Source organism: Cimex lectularius, unplaced genomic scaffold, assembly GCF_000648675.2.
Source record: "Cimex lectularius strain Harlan isolate CLEC.00 unplaced genomic scaffold, Clec_2.1 scaffold320, whole genome shotgun sequence".
NCBI classification, from domain to species: domain Eukaryota; kingdom Metazoa; phylum Arthropoda; class Insecta; order Hemiptera; family Cimicidae; genus Cimex; species Cimex lectularius.
This window is the reverse complement of record NW_019394176.1, coordinates 397288-415550: the sequence shown is the minus strand read 5'-3', so window position 1 is coordinate 415550 and position 18263 is coordinate 397288. Positions and strand designations below refer to the sequence as shown.

Below are 18263 nucleotides of genomic sequence, written 5' to 3'. Positions count from 1 at the left end.
CTACTACCAACTTCAAAAAACACGGACTTTATCAAAAGCTGAACTTCTACAATAAGGAACGACTTCCACTCAAGTCAGATAGTTAAGACTAAACTGTTTTGATACGACAAATCTCAACTACTCTTTACAAAACTGCGACCACTTAACACATACGGAACGGTGGAGTTCCTCCAGGCAACCGAATCCTGCCAATCGGACTTCAGACAAGTTGTCCTTATTACGTCGCTAACCGCTCCATCCATGACCTCTACCTTCCTTTTGTACGAGGTGATCTGATCCCGCTTCCAAAACTTCCACACAAACTTTTGTATCCATCCTAACCTAATTGCCCAAACGTTTTATACTCTTTTCCATCCCTAGAAATTATCACGTCTCCTATGAACTCGAGACCATCATATCCCTCTGGCCAGAGGAGGATCTGCAAGACACACGTAGGTCCCGAACCTATACTTGAGATAAAAACAAATGTAGAATCCTCCATCGCAGAATACATCCAACTAAAACAAAAGGAGTATTGGATAAAATCTGTCAGCGCTAGACACCGTGAACCTGTGTTAAAACAACCCTCACCAAGACTGACAACAGACAAACTCATTGCTGCAGTTAGAGAGGGCTAGATTCAGAGGAGTGTTAAGACTATTAACCGTTCACTGGCATCTGAGAAAACATCTACAAAACATGGGCATAACGATGAACCCCTCTGCAGATTATGCAATGAGGAGGAAAAAACACCGACACATATCATCTTCGAATGCGAAGCAACAGCTCAATGGAGATTTAACCTAAAGTACGGTAAAACCCTAGGGGATGAAATTGTAGCAGCGACAGTCAATGACCCGATACTTGTAAGAAGAAGGATTGAGACTATTGCACTGAACTAGAGAACAAGGAAGGTATAACAAGCCAGAAGGTTGCAGTGCCTGGGGAGCAGAAACCATGCTTCCTAGTATCCTCATCACAATCACCATGCCCCTTAATCCGTCATATTGAATGCATGTCCTCCAGGTCCATTTTTATATCCATGTTACAAATGATTGTTTTATGCGCAACGCGATGATACTCCCGTGGTTTAGTGTAAATGATGGAAAAACTAGTTATTAATAAATTATGAACAATAACGTTTATTAATTTTCTATGAACACAATGGTTAATATAAATATGTACATTTAAAAAAATATATATTAAATGACTGAATAAATAAAAGTGTAATTTTATTAACAAGTTAGAATCGATCAGTATCCAACGTGATGTAAAATTGAGCGATGACGGGAGTGTGGTCGCTGAGGACGTAGTCGGTCAAACTTTCGTAGGAGATTTGGGTTATGTTCCTCAGGCTGTCGGACTTGTACAGGATGCGGTCCGTCCAGGAAGGCCTCCTTTTCAAGTTGAACCGTCCGGTTCGCGGTACCATTTTGAAAGTGGGCTTGAAAGAGATCTCGTCCTCGGCCCAGCCGACGAACGCAGCCCCTTCCTTTTGTGCCGTCTTCAGCTGGTCCTTCTCCAACAGGGCCGCCGATTGTCCTTTGGCGAGCATGTGCTGTATCCTGTTGGCGTCGAGGCTTTCCAGGTCGTCCAGCCGGAAGTTGAGATCGCCCAGCCAGAATAGGAAGTCGGCCGGCTTCCTGCAGGAACTTTTCCGGGACGAGTCGATCGTCTTGAAGTCCTCGATCCTCTTCGCGTTGCCGTCGTCGTGGGCCGGGAGGTGGGCGTTGATGACGGAGAAGTCGGTCTCGAACCAACGGAAGTTGAGGACGAGGGCACCCTTGTTGCCCAGGGTCCCGCCGAAGCCGGTCCTCACTTTGATCTCCTCGACGCTCGTCACGTCGAGGGCGTACTGGTGTTTGGACAGGGCGAACACGTACAGACCGATGCCGATCATCGTAAAAGAATTCACCTAGAGAGAAAACATAACTGCGAATTACATAACTCTTTAACAGATCTGTATTTCAATCATTGGAAGGCTGAAGAAGCTTAAATTGTTTCATAATTGAGAGATAAGATATTAGAGACAATTGAAAGGAAGCTTAAGCAAAAAGAACAAGGAAGCTCCTTGTAAAGTAGGATTTTTTGATAATAAAATTAAAACCCTGCTGTATTTTGTTTTTGTACAAATTATCCCAACAAAAACCTAACCGTGAAAAAAGAGCCAAGTTCTAACCCCCTCCAAAAAAATAACCTATCAATGTAATGATATCTACACTGTGGCAGCCCGATCTTTTTTTGTCAGTAACCAGAGAGAATTCAAAAGAAAAGATAAAAGTTCCAGACTCCCTCCCCAAAAAGTAAATAAGTCACACCATCGAAGTAGTGATATCTACATTGTGGTCAAGTCCGTCCTTAGTTTAGTCCATAACCTGAGAGAACTCAAAAGAAAAAAGAAAAGTTCTACTCTCCTTTCCAAAAAAGTGCTCCAATTTTTACTATTTTCTAAGCGATCTTAAGCTTAATTTATGTTTCAAATTTCAAAAGCCCATTTTTAGATGCGCCGCTCAGATACAAGCTCGTAGAAAAGCAATAGTATCGAATGAAAATTCCCGAATAACTGCTGAATTGTTTTTTATTTATAAATTCATAAAGGAATTTATAAAATGTCATTGTTGACAATTGGTACTCTTTAAACAGAAGAAAACCCTAATTAAATCTTAAACAATTCAATTGTTTTTTAATTAAGTGTAAGCGTAGAAATGTTGCACTCCCATGAGGGCAAACAAGGAAAATAAAGCTTATTAAATCTCATCAAATAAATAATTGTTTTTCTTTTCTCTTTTGCCCTCCCAAGTTTGGACTGAACGACAACCGACTAAAACAATGCCTCATAAATATAAATAAAAACAAGACCTATTTTTTCAGCCGGTTTGCTACTATCATTTTTCACTTATCTTTTGTTTTAAATAACGAAAAGTATTGGCCCTCCAGCCTCTGGCGATCTTTCTGAAGGAAGCCCACCCATACCTCAACCATTCACGCTAATAAATACAATCATTCAAGAACACAAAACGCTCAACATCTTAACCTTGTTTGGTGGGTCTGTGGGGTAGTTAATATTCCGCCAAAACAAACCCTATTGAGTCAAAATATTCCTTGTAAAAATTACTATTCGACAGAATTAATTAATCACCAGTTAAAAAAAGTAAGTATGGTAACGAAGAAAACAAAATACAGCTTATGACATCGACAAAATCTAATTTTTCATTTATTCTGTTTGAAATAGTTTTGTATAGGTGTAACTATTGGTGCAGGTATGTTGCGTTTTATAAGTTTTTTTTTTCTTTTGATTGTATATTACAACTATCTTCATTTTGGTATCTAGTAATAGTTTATGAATATGTAATTAAGAAAACAAGAGTGGAGAAACTACCCACTGGTAGTACTCCTAAGCGTTTTATAAGTAAGTTTTTGTGTCAGTGTGTTTAATGTGTATTGTTTTCTTTGTATATGTGTGGGCGTGAGTGCAGATCTGCTGCGTTCTGTTTTGTGTTTGTGTGGTTTTTTGTGTTACTATGTTTAATGTGCGTGTTATATTTTGAGTGAGTACCACATTGATTGGGTTTTTTTTTATTAAGGGTGGATGTAGGCTCAGATTTTTTTTTTTTAATATGTTTTTTGAGTATAAATACGATGTTTTTTGTAAGGGTGGGTTGTGTGTATGTGTAGGCGTGGGTGCAGATGTGCTGTGTTCTGTTTTGTGTGTTTGTTTTTTTGTATTACTGTGTTTAATGTGCGAGTTATATGTTGAGTGAGTACCACATTGATTGGGTTTTTTTTATTAAGGGTGGATGTAAGCTCAGATGTTTTTTTTTTTTGTAAATATGTTTTTTTGAGTATAAATACGATGTTTTTTGTAAGGGTGGGTTGTGTGTATATGTAGGTGTGGGTGCAGAAGTGCTGTGTTCTGTTTTATGTGTTTGTTTGTTTTTGTATTACTGTGTTTAATGTGCGTGTTATATTTTGAGTGAGTACCACACTGATTGTGTTTTTTTTATTAAAGAGTGGATGTAGGCTCAGATGTTTTTTTTGTAAATATGTTGTTTTGAGTAGAAATACGATGTTTTTTGTAAGGGTGGGTTCTTAATGTGGGTTGTGTGTATGTGTAGGCGTGGGTGCAGATGTGCTGTGTTCTGTTTTATGTGTTTGTTTTTTGTATTACTGTGTTTAATGTGCGAGTTATATTTTGAGTGAGTACCACATAAATTGTGTGTTTTTTGGTGGATGTAAGCTCAGAATTTTTTTGTGTAGAAATACAATGTGTTTTGTAAGCGTGAGTTGTTGAATGTGGGTTGTGTATATGTTTGTGCGTGGGTGCAGATATGCTGCGTTCTGTTTTGTGTGTTTGTGTTGTTTTTTGTGTTACTGTGTTTAATATGCGTGTTGTATTTTGAGTGAGTACCACACTGATTGTGTTTTTTTATTAAGGAGTGGAGTAGGCTCAAATGTTTTTTTTTGTAAATATATTTTTTTGTGTAGAAATACGATGTTTTTGTAAGGGTGAGTTCTTAATGTGGGTCGTGTGTATGTGTAGGCGTGTGTGCAGATGTGCTGTGTTCTGTTTTATGTGTTTGTTTTTTGTATTACTGTGTTTAATGTGCGTGTTATATTTTGAGTGAGTACCACACTGATTGTGTTTTTTTTTTATTAAGGAGTGGATGTAGGCTCAGATGTTTTTTTTTGTAAATATATTGTTTTGAGTAGAATACGATGTTTTTTGTAAGGGTGGGTTCTTAATGTGGGTTGTGTGTATGTGTAGGCGTGGGTGCAGATGTGCTGTGTTCTGTTTTGTGTGTTTTTTTTGTGTTACTATGTTTAATGTGTGTGTTATATTTTGAGGGAGTACCACATAGATTATGTGTTTTTTATTAAGGAGTGGAGTAGGCTCAAATGTTTTTTTTTTGTAAATATATTTTTTTGAGTAGAAATACGATGTTTTTTGTAAGGGTGGGTTCGTAATGTGGGTTGTGTGTATGTGTAGGCGTGGGTGCAGATGTGCTGTGTTCTGTTTTAAGTGTTTGTGTATGTTTGTGTTGTTTTCTGTGTTACTGTGTTTAAAGTGCGTGTTACATTTCTATTGTGTGTTTTTTGTAGAGTGGATGTAGGCTCAGATGTATTTTTTTGTAAATGTGTTTTTTGTCTAGAAATACGATGTGTTTTGAAAGGGTGAGTTGTGTAGTGAGTCGGTGTTGTTTTTGGTATGAGTGCTTCATACCTGTTGTGTTTAGTGAGTGTGATGTTTTATGGGTGTGTTTCTTATGTGATGTGTTTTTGTTAAAAAGTGGTTGTTGGTTCAAATATATTGTTTTTTGATAACTGTAGGTAGTGTTTTTTGTGTTAATGGGTGTGTTGTGTGTTTGCGCGTTTATTGTGCTGTATTGTGTATGTCACTTAAATAGCAAAATCAAGTTATCAGTAGAAAATGAACGACAATATTATCTTATGTTTTTATTTTTTAAATTAAATTATGCTTGGTATCTTTTTTTTTTTTTTTTTTTTTTTTTTTTNACAAAGTTCCTCTTGAAAATTTAAGTAAGTTTTCTTTTGGTTCTTTAAATACTGACAGATTTGGCACATACAGAAACGTTGCCCCTAACGAGGTTTAAATACTGTAAATTTTTTCAAAGCGAAGCAAACAATGCGATGCTATTTTTTTTTTTTTTTTTGCTTTATGATCTATGCATATTAGCCATGGTGATGAATTCTTATGTGTGTACAAATTGGGGGGGGGGTTAAGAGGCGACGGTGGGAATCGAACCCACGACCGCGGCGTGAGAGTCTCTCATGCTAACCACTCGGCTACCGCGGTCCCCGACTTTCTTGACATTGAAATTTTCCATTTACACTCTTTCAGTTTCTTTTGTTTTGTGTCTGTGCGTTTTTCCCTGACTCACCTTGAAATAATCATGTTCCAAGAGAGTGTTTGTGATCACTCCCGACCATTTGTTCCCCGAGACCAAGTTTGACAAGTAGTCCCGCACAGAAACGGATATCTCCTGGATTCCAACTATGACCAAGTCCGGTTTGCCGCTTTCTTTAATCGCCTCCTAAACCATTAAGGGTTGAAGTTTATTGTTTTTTAACGGCTACGTAATTAAACAATATAGCATATAATATGTTCAAAGCAAGGACTTACTAAGCCGAGCAGTCGGTCAATCTTCTCCGGTGGGTATTGGCCGTTCACGTTCCAAGTTGCTATGTGAATCCTGTCAAAAATAAAATTTTATCAATTCAAATTTACCAATCAGACAACTAAAGTTAATAATAATAATAAATAATATTTGGCCTTCAGTCTTTATAAATCATAAACTGTTTATCGTAGGCTTCTTTGCATATAAATTGTCGTGCTTCTTAAAGCAGTATTGTCATGGTTTGATTTGAAATACAATTTATGTAATATGTATTTATAATTTCATCCGCGACCCCAGATCTATTTCCAGAGTTTTGCAGTTTACATATGAAATCTGGGCTGTTGGACTAATCGAGGTGTAGTAGTCCTCACAAAAGAACACAACGCACAAACACTCCCATGCACAACATACCTGCACCAACCGCCATACCTACTCAGGAAAAAGACAAATAGATAAATAAGCACAACACACACAAATCAATTACACACAACAAATAACACAAATTGATAAACAAACACAAAACATCTGTACCAATATCCACACTCGTACTCAATCCAGATAAACAACAAGCACAACAAAGCAAAAAACACATTTGCAACAACACAACACCTTCACACATAAAACACCACACAGATGGAACATACACAATATATGAACGGACACATTCCACACCTAAACAAAAAATGTAAGCATAAATGGATAAACAAACATCACACACAAGAAACAACACAAATGGGTAAACAAACACAAAACACAACACATTTGTACCAACACCCACACTTGCACTCAAACCCATATACAAAAACACATTTGCAACAACACAATACCTACACACATAAAACACCACACAGATGGAACATACGCAACATCTGAACCGTCCATATTCAACACCTAAACAAAAAATGTGAACACAAATGGATAAACAATCACAACACGCACAAAACACTTACACACAAGATACAACACAAATTGTATAAACAAAAAGCACATTTGGACCAACACATCATGTACACACATAAACATAAAACACAATACACATGGAACATACACAATAAATAATACGTCTAAAGCCACATCCACACCTTAACAAAAACACAATACACCTGCACCAAAACCACACTTACACTCATAATCCTACATAAATAAATCAAATGTATGAACAAAAAACACTAATAACACACATGACACACACTCACACAAAAAACAATACGTCAGAAGCCCATCCACACCTTAACAAAAACACAATACACCTGCACCAAAACGACACTTACACTCATAATCCTACATAAAAAATCAAATGTATGAACAAAAAACACCACCCATATAAAAATTTCTAAACAAAAAAACACATTCGCACCAACACATCACCTACACACATAAAAATAAAACACAACATACATGGAACTCACATAATAAACAATACACCTGAAGCCACATCTACGCCTTAAAAAAAACACAACATAACTGCACATAAACCACACTTACACTCGTAATCATACATTTAAAAAATCAAATATATATACAAAAAAAACACCAACAACACACATGGAACACTCTCATACAAAAAAAGTCAGAAGCCACATCCACGCCTAAGAAGAAAACAGAAACATAAATGGATAAAAAGTAAACACACAACACAATTATATGGTCATGTTGGCCAGTAGACTGGATGGAGAGATAAAAAGGAACATTTTAATTTAATTGCTTAGATTTTAATGCTGCTTGACGGCCTTTCGTTTCGTATTCGAACAATCTAATTTTAGAAAAAATTTATTTTTCTCAAAAAGAAGTTATTATATTGGGTTGTCCGGAAAATAATGCAGGATTTTGGTATTAAACAAAAAAAAAGAAACTAGTTACTTTAAAGCAATGTTCTTTAATCAAAATAATTTCCCATACTCTCAATACATTTCTCCCAACGTGTTGGTAACTTATTAATTCCGTCTGAGTAGAATTCAGAATTTTTAGAATTGATAAAGTCAATAAATGCATTTTCCAGTTCCGTTTGATTTTTGAATATTATATGTTCTAAGTAGTGGTCCAGGTGTCTAAAAAAATGGTAGTCAGTAGGCGAGAGGTCCGGAGAGTAGGGTGGGTGAGGCAAAGTTTCATAGCCAAGCTCCAATAATTTTTGTGACGTTACACGTGACACATGTGGTCGAGCGTTGTCATGCAACAAAATGGGCCCTTTCCGATTGACCAAAGAGGGCTTCATTACTGCCAATTTCTGATGCATGGTATTAATTTGGTTACAGTATGATTCAGCATTGATGGTTTCGCCAGGATTTAAGAAGCTGTAGTGTATTAAACCAAATGAAGCCCACCATACCGTAACCATTACCTTTTTTTGATGAGTTGGGGGCTTTGGAAAATGTATTGGAGCTTCTCCTTTGTCGAGCCACTGTCCAGAACGTCTAGTGTTATCGTAGAGAATCCACTTTTCGTCACATGTAACAATTCTGGCCAGAAATGGGTCATTTTTGTTTCGACAAAGAAGTGATGCACAAACATCAAAGCGCTGATTTTTTTGGCGATCGTTTAATGAGTGTGGAACCCAATTTTCGAGTTTTTTCACTTTTCCAATCGCCTTGAGGTGGTCAGCGACGGTCGTTTTACTGACTTTGAGTTGCTCTGCACCCACCACTGATCGCAGAACATCATCATTAAGAGAGGAAGGCCTTCCACGACCTTCTTCATCTTCAAGGCTGAAATCTCCCTCCCGAAATTTTTTAAACCACCTTTGCACAGTGCACTCATTAACACAACCCTCGCCCCAGACTTGGTTAATGTTTCTAGCCGTTTGGGCTCCGCTTCGGCCGAGTTTAAACTCGTAAAAGAAAATCGTACGAAATTCTCGCTTTGACATTATAAGGATGACTGAATTATTTCCAAGTAGCGGAATGCTACAGAGGTAAACAAACAATATCATTTGGAAGAGGATTAATAAGTGTTGACATTCATACAAATGAGTAATCCTGTAAACGTAAACAGAATATTTTATATAGATTTTTTTTAATGAAAACTTAAAATCCTGCATTATTTTCCGGACAACCCAATAATAGCAAAAACTTATTTTAAAACAAAGTACCGATTGTGAAGGGCTGTCCACAAGGTTCAGCATGCGGGTGGTTTTCGGATAATCCTATACGATTCACTTCTAAAACTAAACTGTACATCAATCCCTCCACTCTGTACCAACACCCCACCTACATAAAAAAACACACATGCTTTTGCATTATTTATCACTAGTACACGCGAAAGATAATATTGACTTTATCTTGCGATTATCGTTCAATGCAACACCACGAGCAATTAATGTGAGGTTAAAAAAATATAAATGTGATAAACATAAATCAAATTTACTGGATTTGTACAATAACACTATATGATATATCAATATTTTTAGATCGAGAAAGATTAAAAAAGGTAAATATTTACAATCCTTAGGTATCAATTACAATTATCAATTAGATTTAAAATGAGTAAGGCTCTATTAAGATCGACAAAAATTGATTAGAGCCTGGGACTTGAAGCATTTAGATGTATGACGGCGTAATTGTACCAGTGCTACTCACAGATATGGGCAATGTAAGGGTTTTCGAAAGAGTTTAAAGTTTATCCTCAATAAGGATGACCAAACGCTACAGGACTATATCGTACGATGCGTTTTACGTTATAGCTGATATAACGCTCATAATTCTGAAAGTAAATAAATTAAAACGTTTGTTTCTTATTTCGAAAGGATATCAATGCGATGGTTGATTATGACCAGACAGTTCACCACAATAATTGGGATGTCTCAGGCGCCATAGTGGAAATAGAACAGTTAAACGGGGCAATTTTGTTGCAGAACCAGCTATAACCGTGAATTTTATAGTTTATTATGGAAATACAAAAAAATATGAAAGGATGTGTCAGGATGGAGTCGAAAAACTTAGAGATGTTTCGGTACTGTTCGAGATAGCCAGGAATGATTATAGAGGTTTAAAGACTGTTTGAAATTGTAAGAGGAAGGTTAGAAAAAGTTTTGTATTTACAGGGTTGCTCAGGACAGATTAAATAGGGTTAGAAATGGTTCGAAAGGATTGAAACGGTTTTGAGATAAATTGATGTTGTTAGATATGGTCTGGAATGGTTAGAGGTGGTTGGAGGTAGTTTAGTTCTGTTAGAGATGGTCAGAGATGATTTTGGAGAGATGACGTCATATTTTATGTGATGTCAGGAAGATTAGAGGTAGTTTTGTATTGTTAGGAATGGTCAGGATGGATTAAATAGGGTTAGAAATGGTTCGGAAAGATTGGAACGGTTTTGAGATAAATTGATGTTGTTAGATATGGTATGGAATGGTTAGAGATGGTTGGAGGTGGTTTGGAACTGTTAGAGATGGTCAGGGATGATTTTAGAGAGATGACGTCATATTTTATGTGATGTCAGGAAGATTAGAGGTAGTTTTGTATTGTTAGGAATGGTCAGGATGGATTAAATAGGGTTAGAATGGTTCGGAAAGATTGGAACGGTTTTGAGATAAATTAATATTGTTAGATATGGTCTGGAATGGTTAGAGATGGTTGGAGGTAGTTTAGTTCTGTTATAAATGGCCAGGGATAATTATGGAGGCTGGGAGATGATGTATTGTAAGTGGTGACAGGAAGATTAAAGGTACTTTTTTATAGTTAGGGATGGTCAGGACGGGATAAATGGGATTAGAAATGGTTCGGAAAGATGGGAACGGTTTTGAGATAAATTCATGTTGTTAGATATGGTCTGGAACGGTTAGACGGTGGGACATGTTATTGAAGAATTCGTCTAGGCGGTGAGACCATAAAGAGCCCTGCAACCCTGTCGTATCTGGGAGTAAGAATGACACCTGGTCTAAAGTTTGGCGCAAATGCCCTGAGCGCAAAAGCTAGGGTGCCTACAAGGATCGCAGCTACCCGCTCCTTAGGTGGTGCCACGTAGTCTCGTTCAAAACGAGACAGGTCTACTACACAGCGCTGTGCGAGTCTGTAATACTGTACGCGCCACCGGCGTGGACTCGTGAATTGCGGGCGAATGCTTGAGTGTGCCCAGCGCGCAGCCCTGCTCTCCGTCATCCTGGACAGGCCGGTTCCACGGTAGCCCTACAAGTCATTGCTGGCCGACCGCCTATCGACCTGAAAGCGAAAGTTATGTGCACCAAATGGGAAATAAAGAATGGACGCACACCTTGCATCCCGGTTATCGTGTTCGAAGCAGATGAGTGGATGGTGAGGGAATGACAGCTAAGATGGGACAATTCATCTAAGGGACGTCCCACGAACCTGCTCCTCCCTAACATAGAAGATCGACTGAAGATGAAATATTTATTGACCATTACATGTCTCAGCTACTGACAGGACAGGGATATTTTGCCGCAAAACTCCATGCCTTCAGACTCAAACCCAGCCCGATGTGCGAGTGCGGGGAAGAAGAAACGGCGGAACACGTCTTACTAAGATGCGAAAACCAAATCGTTCCCCGTGTACGCTAGCTCTTCGAGATTAAAGAGCAAACAGCGATAGCCAAGGGCGGGTTTCAACGTAACACAAAAGATGAGGAAAAGTGTTATGAGACATAAAGGATGGCAGACATGACTAAAAGACTATAATGTGAAATCAGACATGCCTATACCTCCTCCACCTGAACATCCCGAGCAAGCCGTCTCCGCGAGGCCTATTCCGGTCGCAGTGAAATAAACTGTGACAAAGAGCTCGCCAGGTGGAGTAGAGATGCGACCGTCTAATAGAAATAAGAAAGATGTCTATAATCCAAAAAGCTACATAGCAGCGCAAGACAAGAACAAAGAGCCAGATATGGCTTAAGAGTGGCAAAAAGGCCCAGACGGTTAAAGGGTTGGAGGTAGTTTGATACTGTTTGAGATGGTCAGGGATTAATATGGAAGCTGAGAGATTTTGTGGTAGTGTAGGATGGGATGTCAGAAGGTTAGAGGTAGTTTTGTATTGTTAGCGATGGTCAGGACGGAATAAATAGGGTTAGAAATGGTTCGGAAAGATTGAAACGGTTTTGAGATAAATTAATGTTGTTAGATATGGTCTGGAATGGTTAGAGGTGGTTGAAGGTGGTTTGGTACTGTTAGAGATGGTCAGGGATGATTTTGGAGAGATGACGTCATATTTTATGTGATGTCAGGAAGATTAGAGGTAGTTTTGTATTGTTGGCGATGGTCAGGACGGAATAAATAGGGTTAGAAATGGTTCGGAAAGATTGAAACGGTTTTGAGATAAATTAATGTTGTTAGAATTGGAATGGTTAGAGGTGGTTGAAGGTGGTTTGGTACTGTTAGAGATGGTCAGGGATGATTAAGGAGGCTGAGAGATGTCGTAGTGTTGGATGTCAGGAAGGTTAGAGGTAGTTTTGTATTGTTAGGGATGGTCAGGACAAAAAACTAGCAGCAACACCCACACCTATACAAAAAATCAACAAACCGCACATAGAAAACCCTCACATACTAAAATCATAACACACATGGATAAAGAAACACACCAGCCTAGTACAAAACAAGGCCCATACAGACACAAAAAAATTCTTGTGTTCTTTACTTTTCACACAATTTTATGTATGTCGAGTTATGCCGCTTATTATTTTTTCCCTTTTTGTCAAAACGTCACGTTATCACGTTTTTTGTTTGTTTGTTCAAAACGATAAAGGACCGTCACGTATGACCTGGATCGATCTTTACGAACCTAGTTTAGATTTTTCATTGGTCCGTCTGGACCCGCTATTCTTATCCCCTTTTCTTCTGTTATTATTATTGTCAAAAGATCCACTGGAACTCCTTTTATCAAAAAATTTTATCTCATTATATAATACAGTTATAACGAAAGTTTATATTTATTTGTTTTTATACGAGGAAGCAAGTTTACAAAGGATTTCTTTTAAACGTTTTTTAATGTTGATATATTGTTACTCTTTAAACATAATTACATTGCCGGGTGAACATTGTATCAATTTGCCAGTAATAAAATCATAAAAGTATATATCTCGAGTGTTATTGCGTGATCCAATTTATGAAAACTGTCACGATTTCCGAGTAAAGATCATTCACAAGTCATCGATATCTTTAGGTGAGGCGATAAATCAAGGATAAACGGTCGGTGAGGATGGCTCAATTGACGACAAATAAGGCTCGGGGGGAAGAAGGACGGTCAAGAAGAAATATATCAACTCGTAAGGCCAACGTCAAGGCTTGTAAACCAGTTAAATGAATGTATGTGTTGCTCTATTGATTTGTATTTTTATAAAATTTGAAAACTGTTTTTATTAATAAATCTGTTTTTTTTTTTTTTTTAATTATTTGACTAACTTTTCTTATATGGCTTAGACCACACAACGACAGTACATACAGATTAAATATTAAAAAAATTAGGACCGGAGGAGAGATAGAGACGGACAAAAAGAAAAAAAGCGCACATATACACAGATATAAGAAGAAACGAAACAACAAGCAGCTATAAATTGCTGACACAAACTTACGTGCGATAGCTTATTTTTTTACAGCGGAGGCTCTTACTCGTATAAACAACGATTAATATGGTATATAAAGATTTAGTAAATAAAAACGCTGTAAGCTTACTTTAAGCGAACTTTCTCGTCCTTTTCCGGCATAAACAATTCGATGGGATGAACGTCCGAATGTTTTGCTCTTGCTCACGTCCAGAGCACTTCGACCCGAGAGGAGACACTAGACTGAAAAAGAGGCAGTGACTCATTGCAATAGTAAAGAGACAATCTAGCCGCTTTTACCGTATAAAGACGGGGGAAAGTTGGAAAAACGAGATAAGATAAATGTTTTAAATTTATTAGGCGGGTAACGATTGCCCTTGGCAGACGCGGTTGTTAAAAATGAAAGGGGAAAAATTGACGATAGGATAAAAACTGTAATTTTATAGTCTACTCTTTATACAACAAAAAGATTTCTTCTTAAACGGGGAAAATTCTAAAACATAAACAGGGCCTGCGGTATTTTTTGTTGTTCCGTTGATGATTTTTGTCCGACCGTCATCGCAGGTTTGGTCTGTCAGACACGTGATTTCTGTTTAATCGAGTCCCTTTCGTAATTTCGTGAAAGGTGGGTGGACTGGAACTTGCTTGAGGTTAGGAAGGTTAGGTTATGGTATGGTTGGAGATGGTTAGGAATAATTTGGTACTGTTAGAAATGGTCAGGACGGTTTCATAGACTTAGAGATGGTTAGGAATGATGATAGAAGCTTAAAGATTACTTGATATTGTAAGAGGTAGTTTAGGTAATGGTTAGAGGTGGTTGGAGGTAGTTTGGTTTTGTTAGAGATGATCAGGAATGATTACAGAAGTTTAAATATGTTTATGTCATATTGTAAGAGGTAGGAATGGTTGGAAATAGTTGCAGATAGTTTGGTACAGTTAACGATAATTAGGACGGATTCGAAACATTTAGAGATGTTTTCATAATCGCACTGTTAAAGATGGCCAGGAATGATGATAGAAATTTAAAGATAGATGTTATAAGAGGTGCCAGGAAGATAGAGATAGTTTTGTAATGTTAGGACGAATTGTAAAGACTTAGAGATGGTTCGAAAGGATTAGAACGGCTTAGAAGTAACTTTGATACTATTAGAGATGGTCTGGAACGGTTTAGGGGAGGTTGGAAGTAGTTTAGTTCTGTTAAAGATGGTCAGAAATAATTTTATAGAGGCATAAATGTTTGATATTGTAGGAGCGGTCAGGAATGATTATAGAGGCTGAGAGATGTTTTTTCGTATAATAAGAGGAATGGTTAGAGGTGGTTGAAAATAGTTTGGTAATGACAGAGATAGTCAGGGATGTTAGAGGCTGAGAGATGATGTCGTATTTAAGAGGTGTCAGGAATGATTAGGGGTAGTTTTATATTGTTAGAGATGTTTGGGGGGGGGGGGTAGAAAAGCATGGAAAAGATTTGCATGGATTAGGAAGGCTTAGAGATTGGTATATATTTTTAGAGAAAGGGGAATGATTAGAGAGGTAGTTGGAGGAATGTAGTTTGGCACTGTTAGGAAAGCTTCGAGATGGATTGTCGGATTAGGAAAACTTATTGATGGTCAGGTATTTTAGGCTGATGATTTTTATATTTAGAGATGGTCAGGAGTGGTTACAGGTGGTTGGAGATAGTTTGATAGTATTAGGGATGGTCAGGACGGATTAGAAAAGCTTTGAGATGGTCGGGGATGGTAAGAAGCGGTAAAAGATTGTTAGAAATGGCTAGTAGTGGTTAGGTATGATCGGTTGTGTCCAGGACAAGCTAGAAAGGCTTAGAGATATTTTTTATCGTTAAACATGGTCAGGAATGGTTAGAAGTGATTAGAAGTAGTTTAATAGTGTTAGGGATGGTCAGGACGGATTAGAAAAGCTTTGAGATGGTCGGGAATGGTTACAGGTGGTTGTAGATAGTTTGATAGTGTTAGAGATGGTCAGGACAGATTAGAAAAGGTTTGAGATGGTCAAGAATGGTTACAGGTGTTTGGAGATAGTTTGATAGTGTTAGAGATGGTCAGAACGGCTTAGAGATAGTTTGGTATTTTTAGAGAAACAGGAATGATTAGAGAGGCATAGAGATTTTTTTTTATTGTAAGAGGTGTCAGGAATGGTTAGAGGTAGTTGGAGGAATGTCGTTTGGTACTGTTAGTAAAGCTTCGAGATGGATTGTCGGATTAGGAAAACTTAGAGATGGTCAGGAATTATTGGAGGTGGTTGGAGGTAGTTTGGTACTGTTAGAGATTGTCAGAAATTGTATTATTGATCAGGGATGGTTTCGTACTGTTGAAGAGTGTCAGAAATGGTTCGAAGCGGTTAGAGACGAATGGTGGTGGTCAGGACGCATTAGAAAGGCTGAAGTTTTTTAATTTAGAGATGGTCAGGAATGGCTAAAGGTAATTGGAGATAGTTTGATAATGGTCAGGACTAATTAGGAAAGCTTTGAGATGGTCGGGAATGGTAAGAAGCGGTAAAAGATGGTTGGAAATGGTTAGTAGTGGTTAGATATGATTGGTTGTGTCCAGGACAGACTAGAAAAGCTTAGAGATATTTTTTATCGTTAAAGATGGTCAGGAATGATTAGAGATGGTTGTAGGTAGTGGGTTATTGTTACAGATTTAATATCATCGCTTATGACTATGAATATTTATAAGTATATAGTTAGAAATGGTTCGAAGGGCACTATTGGTAAGTTCTTTTTTAAAGAAGGTTAAAAATCAAATTTCGACTGATGGAAGTCGTCAAAACTTTAAACCAACACAAGACGAATGATATTTTTTTTTTTACAATTAAGCGAGAAAAAGCCGGAACCCCCAAGAAACCATACTAAAACGAAGGTTTTGGGTAATTTTTGACAAGGTGAGATCCAACGGACACTATGCAAAATAAAATTTATTCGTGCCAAATAAATTTGATTGTTACGCTTGGTTATCTGGTAGAGAGAGAAAATTTATCAGGCAATGTTGCGCATTTTAAGCCCAATTAGAGGATGGTTGTACGTTATACGATGATTCACTGTAAAGAAGGCGTACATTTGAAATTTCCAGCCGGTTTAATTATCATTGTAAATTTGTTGCAGCACTATTTTCGACATCCTGATAATCCTTCTTCAAAGAGTGAAAGTGGAGAAAGTAATGTTTCGTAATGCAAAACCTGAGCGAGGTCGCTAGGGACAATAGTCGTTTTTGTTCCAATTGTAGTCGGTAGAAAAATAAAACCAAAGTTAGTCCAGTGCTGGTCTTATTTTGTTAATCTTACTTGAATTGTCTCAGGTCTGTGGACAGGACGCCGATGATTGCTGCACCGAGGACAACCGCGATGACGACGGTCCTCAAGATCATCGTGGAATTGCACCCGGGTTCGGCCGGGAAATTCGAAAACGGCCCGGATTTTCGTATTCGGCTGAGTTTTCCGATCGGATCCGGACGGACGTTGAAATATGTTGAAATGCGATGACCACTGTGACGACCCGCGGACTCCTTCGCATTGCGTCAAAGTGGGAGCGACCTCGTCCCCAGCCAACGCTCGGGGCGCTCTCTCGGAGTCCTTCAACGTTTGCTTTATAATTATTTAAATAAACCCAAATATTATGTTTAAAGGAGGTGAAAATGTTCTCTACCTGAAGTACCCAGGTGCCGGCAGTTAGAGATGAGGTGCCAACTACTGCTAACTGTCGGCGAACTTGACCTGTCGGAACCACTCTTCTATATTACATTTTTGCAATTATAATACAAAAACAATCGAAATTTGAAACAATTTTAAATCTATTGTTGAATAGGCATTTTGGTCTTGAACTACAATCAATCTAGTTATCAAAATAGTACGTTATTTTATCCCAATAAAAGTCCTTAGTGTCCCATGTTTTTCATCTTTATCTAACACTCCGTCTGAGGTTGATCTGTTGGAAAATTTTACAGAACCATTTCCTTCAAACCTTTTGTTGTTTGGACCTTGTGCCTATTCTTCCGGTTTTGGCATGTCAGACGTGTGATTTCCGTTTAGTCCAGCCCCTTTTATGAATTCGTGAAAGGTGAGAAGGAATGGCCGAGAAGGATGATGTATTGTTAGTGATATTTAGAGTTTGTTAGGGATTTGTAAGAAGATCAGGAATTGTTAGAAGATTGATGGTGGTCAAGAATGGTCTTGGAATGGGTAGAGAAAGTTATGATGGTTCGTGATGATCACGGATGTGGTATTGTACAGGTCCAGCTCTCAAGCTGGAAAAAAGTCCAACTGTCAGGCCATAATAGCGATGATGCAACTGCACTTTCACACTACAGACCCCAAGAGGAAATCTCACAACAGCTTTAGTGGCCCTTTGAAGCGGCTGTTGGGTAAACGATGTATGCGACTGAGCTGTTCTTCTGATGCTTGTTCCATTAGTGAATGATATTGTGACAACCCACCTATCGAAATAAAAGTGGGCTGCTTGTTCATCGACTTCTGTTTGACGGAGTCATTATAGAAGAAAAGATGGCGCCTTGAAGTAACTTATATTATTCCACAGGCTGTGATGACAGTCTTAAGAGACATAATTATCGATCGGGGTATTTTGTGTTAACATTGATTCCTGAATTTTCGGTGGGCGAATTTGTATAATATTTTAGAAGAAGAAAGCGTTTT

General features: G+C 38.0%; 1 protein-coding gene across 2 annotated transcripts; it reads right to left on the bottom strand.

Annotated features, from left to right (window-relative positions):
* Nucleotides 1-1194: 1194 nt before the first annotated feature.
* On the bottom strand, nt 1195-17147 carry LOC106663234 (phosphatidylinositol 4,5-bisphosphate 5-phosphatase A-like). 2 transcript variants are annotated; one of them, XM_014387917.2, is made up of 4 exons: nt 16899-17147; nt 6122-6191; nt 5880-6032; nt 1195-1894 (listed from the first exon to the last, which is right to left on the bottom strand). In XM_014387917.2, exons 1-4 carry the CDS (start codon nt 16979-16981, stop codon nt 1223-1225), a joined length of 978 nt encoding a protein of 325 aa, XP_014243403.1. In that variant the 5' UTR covers nt 16982-17147; the 3' UTR covers nt 1195-1222. The 2 variants fall into 2 exon arrangements, with proteins under 2 accessions (XP_014243403.1, XP_014243404.1); XM_014387918.2 differs by lacking the exon at nt 16899-17147 and adding an exon at nt 13729-13865.
* Between the last annotated feature and the right edge of the window lie 1116 nt (nt 17148-18263).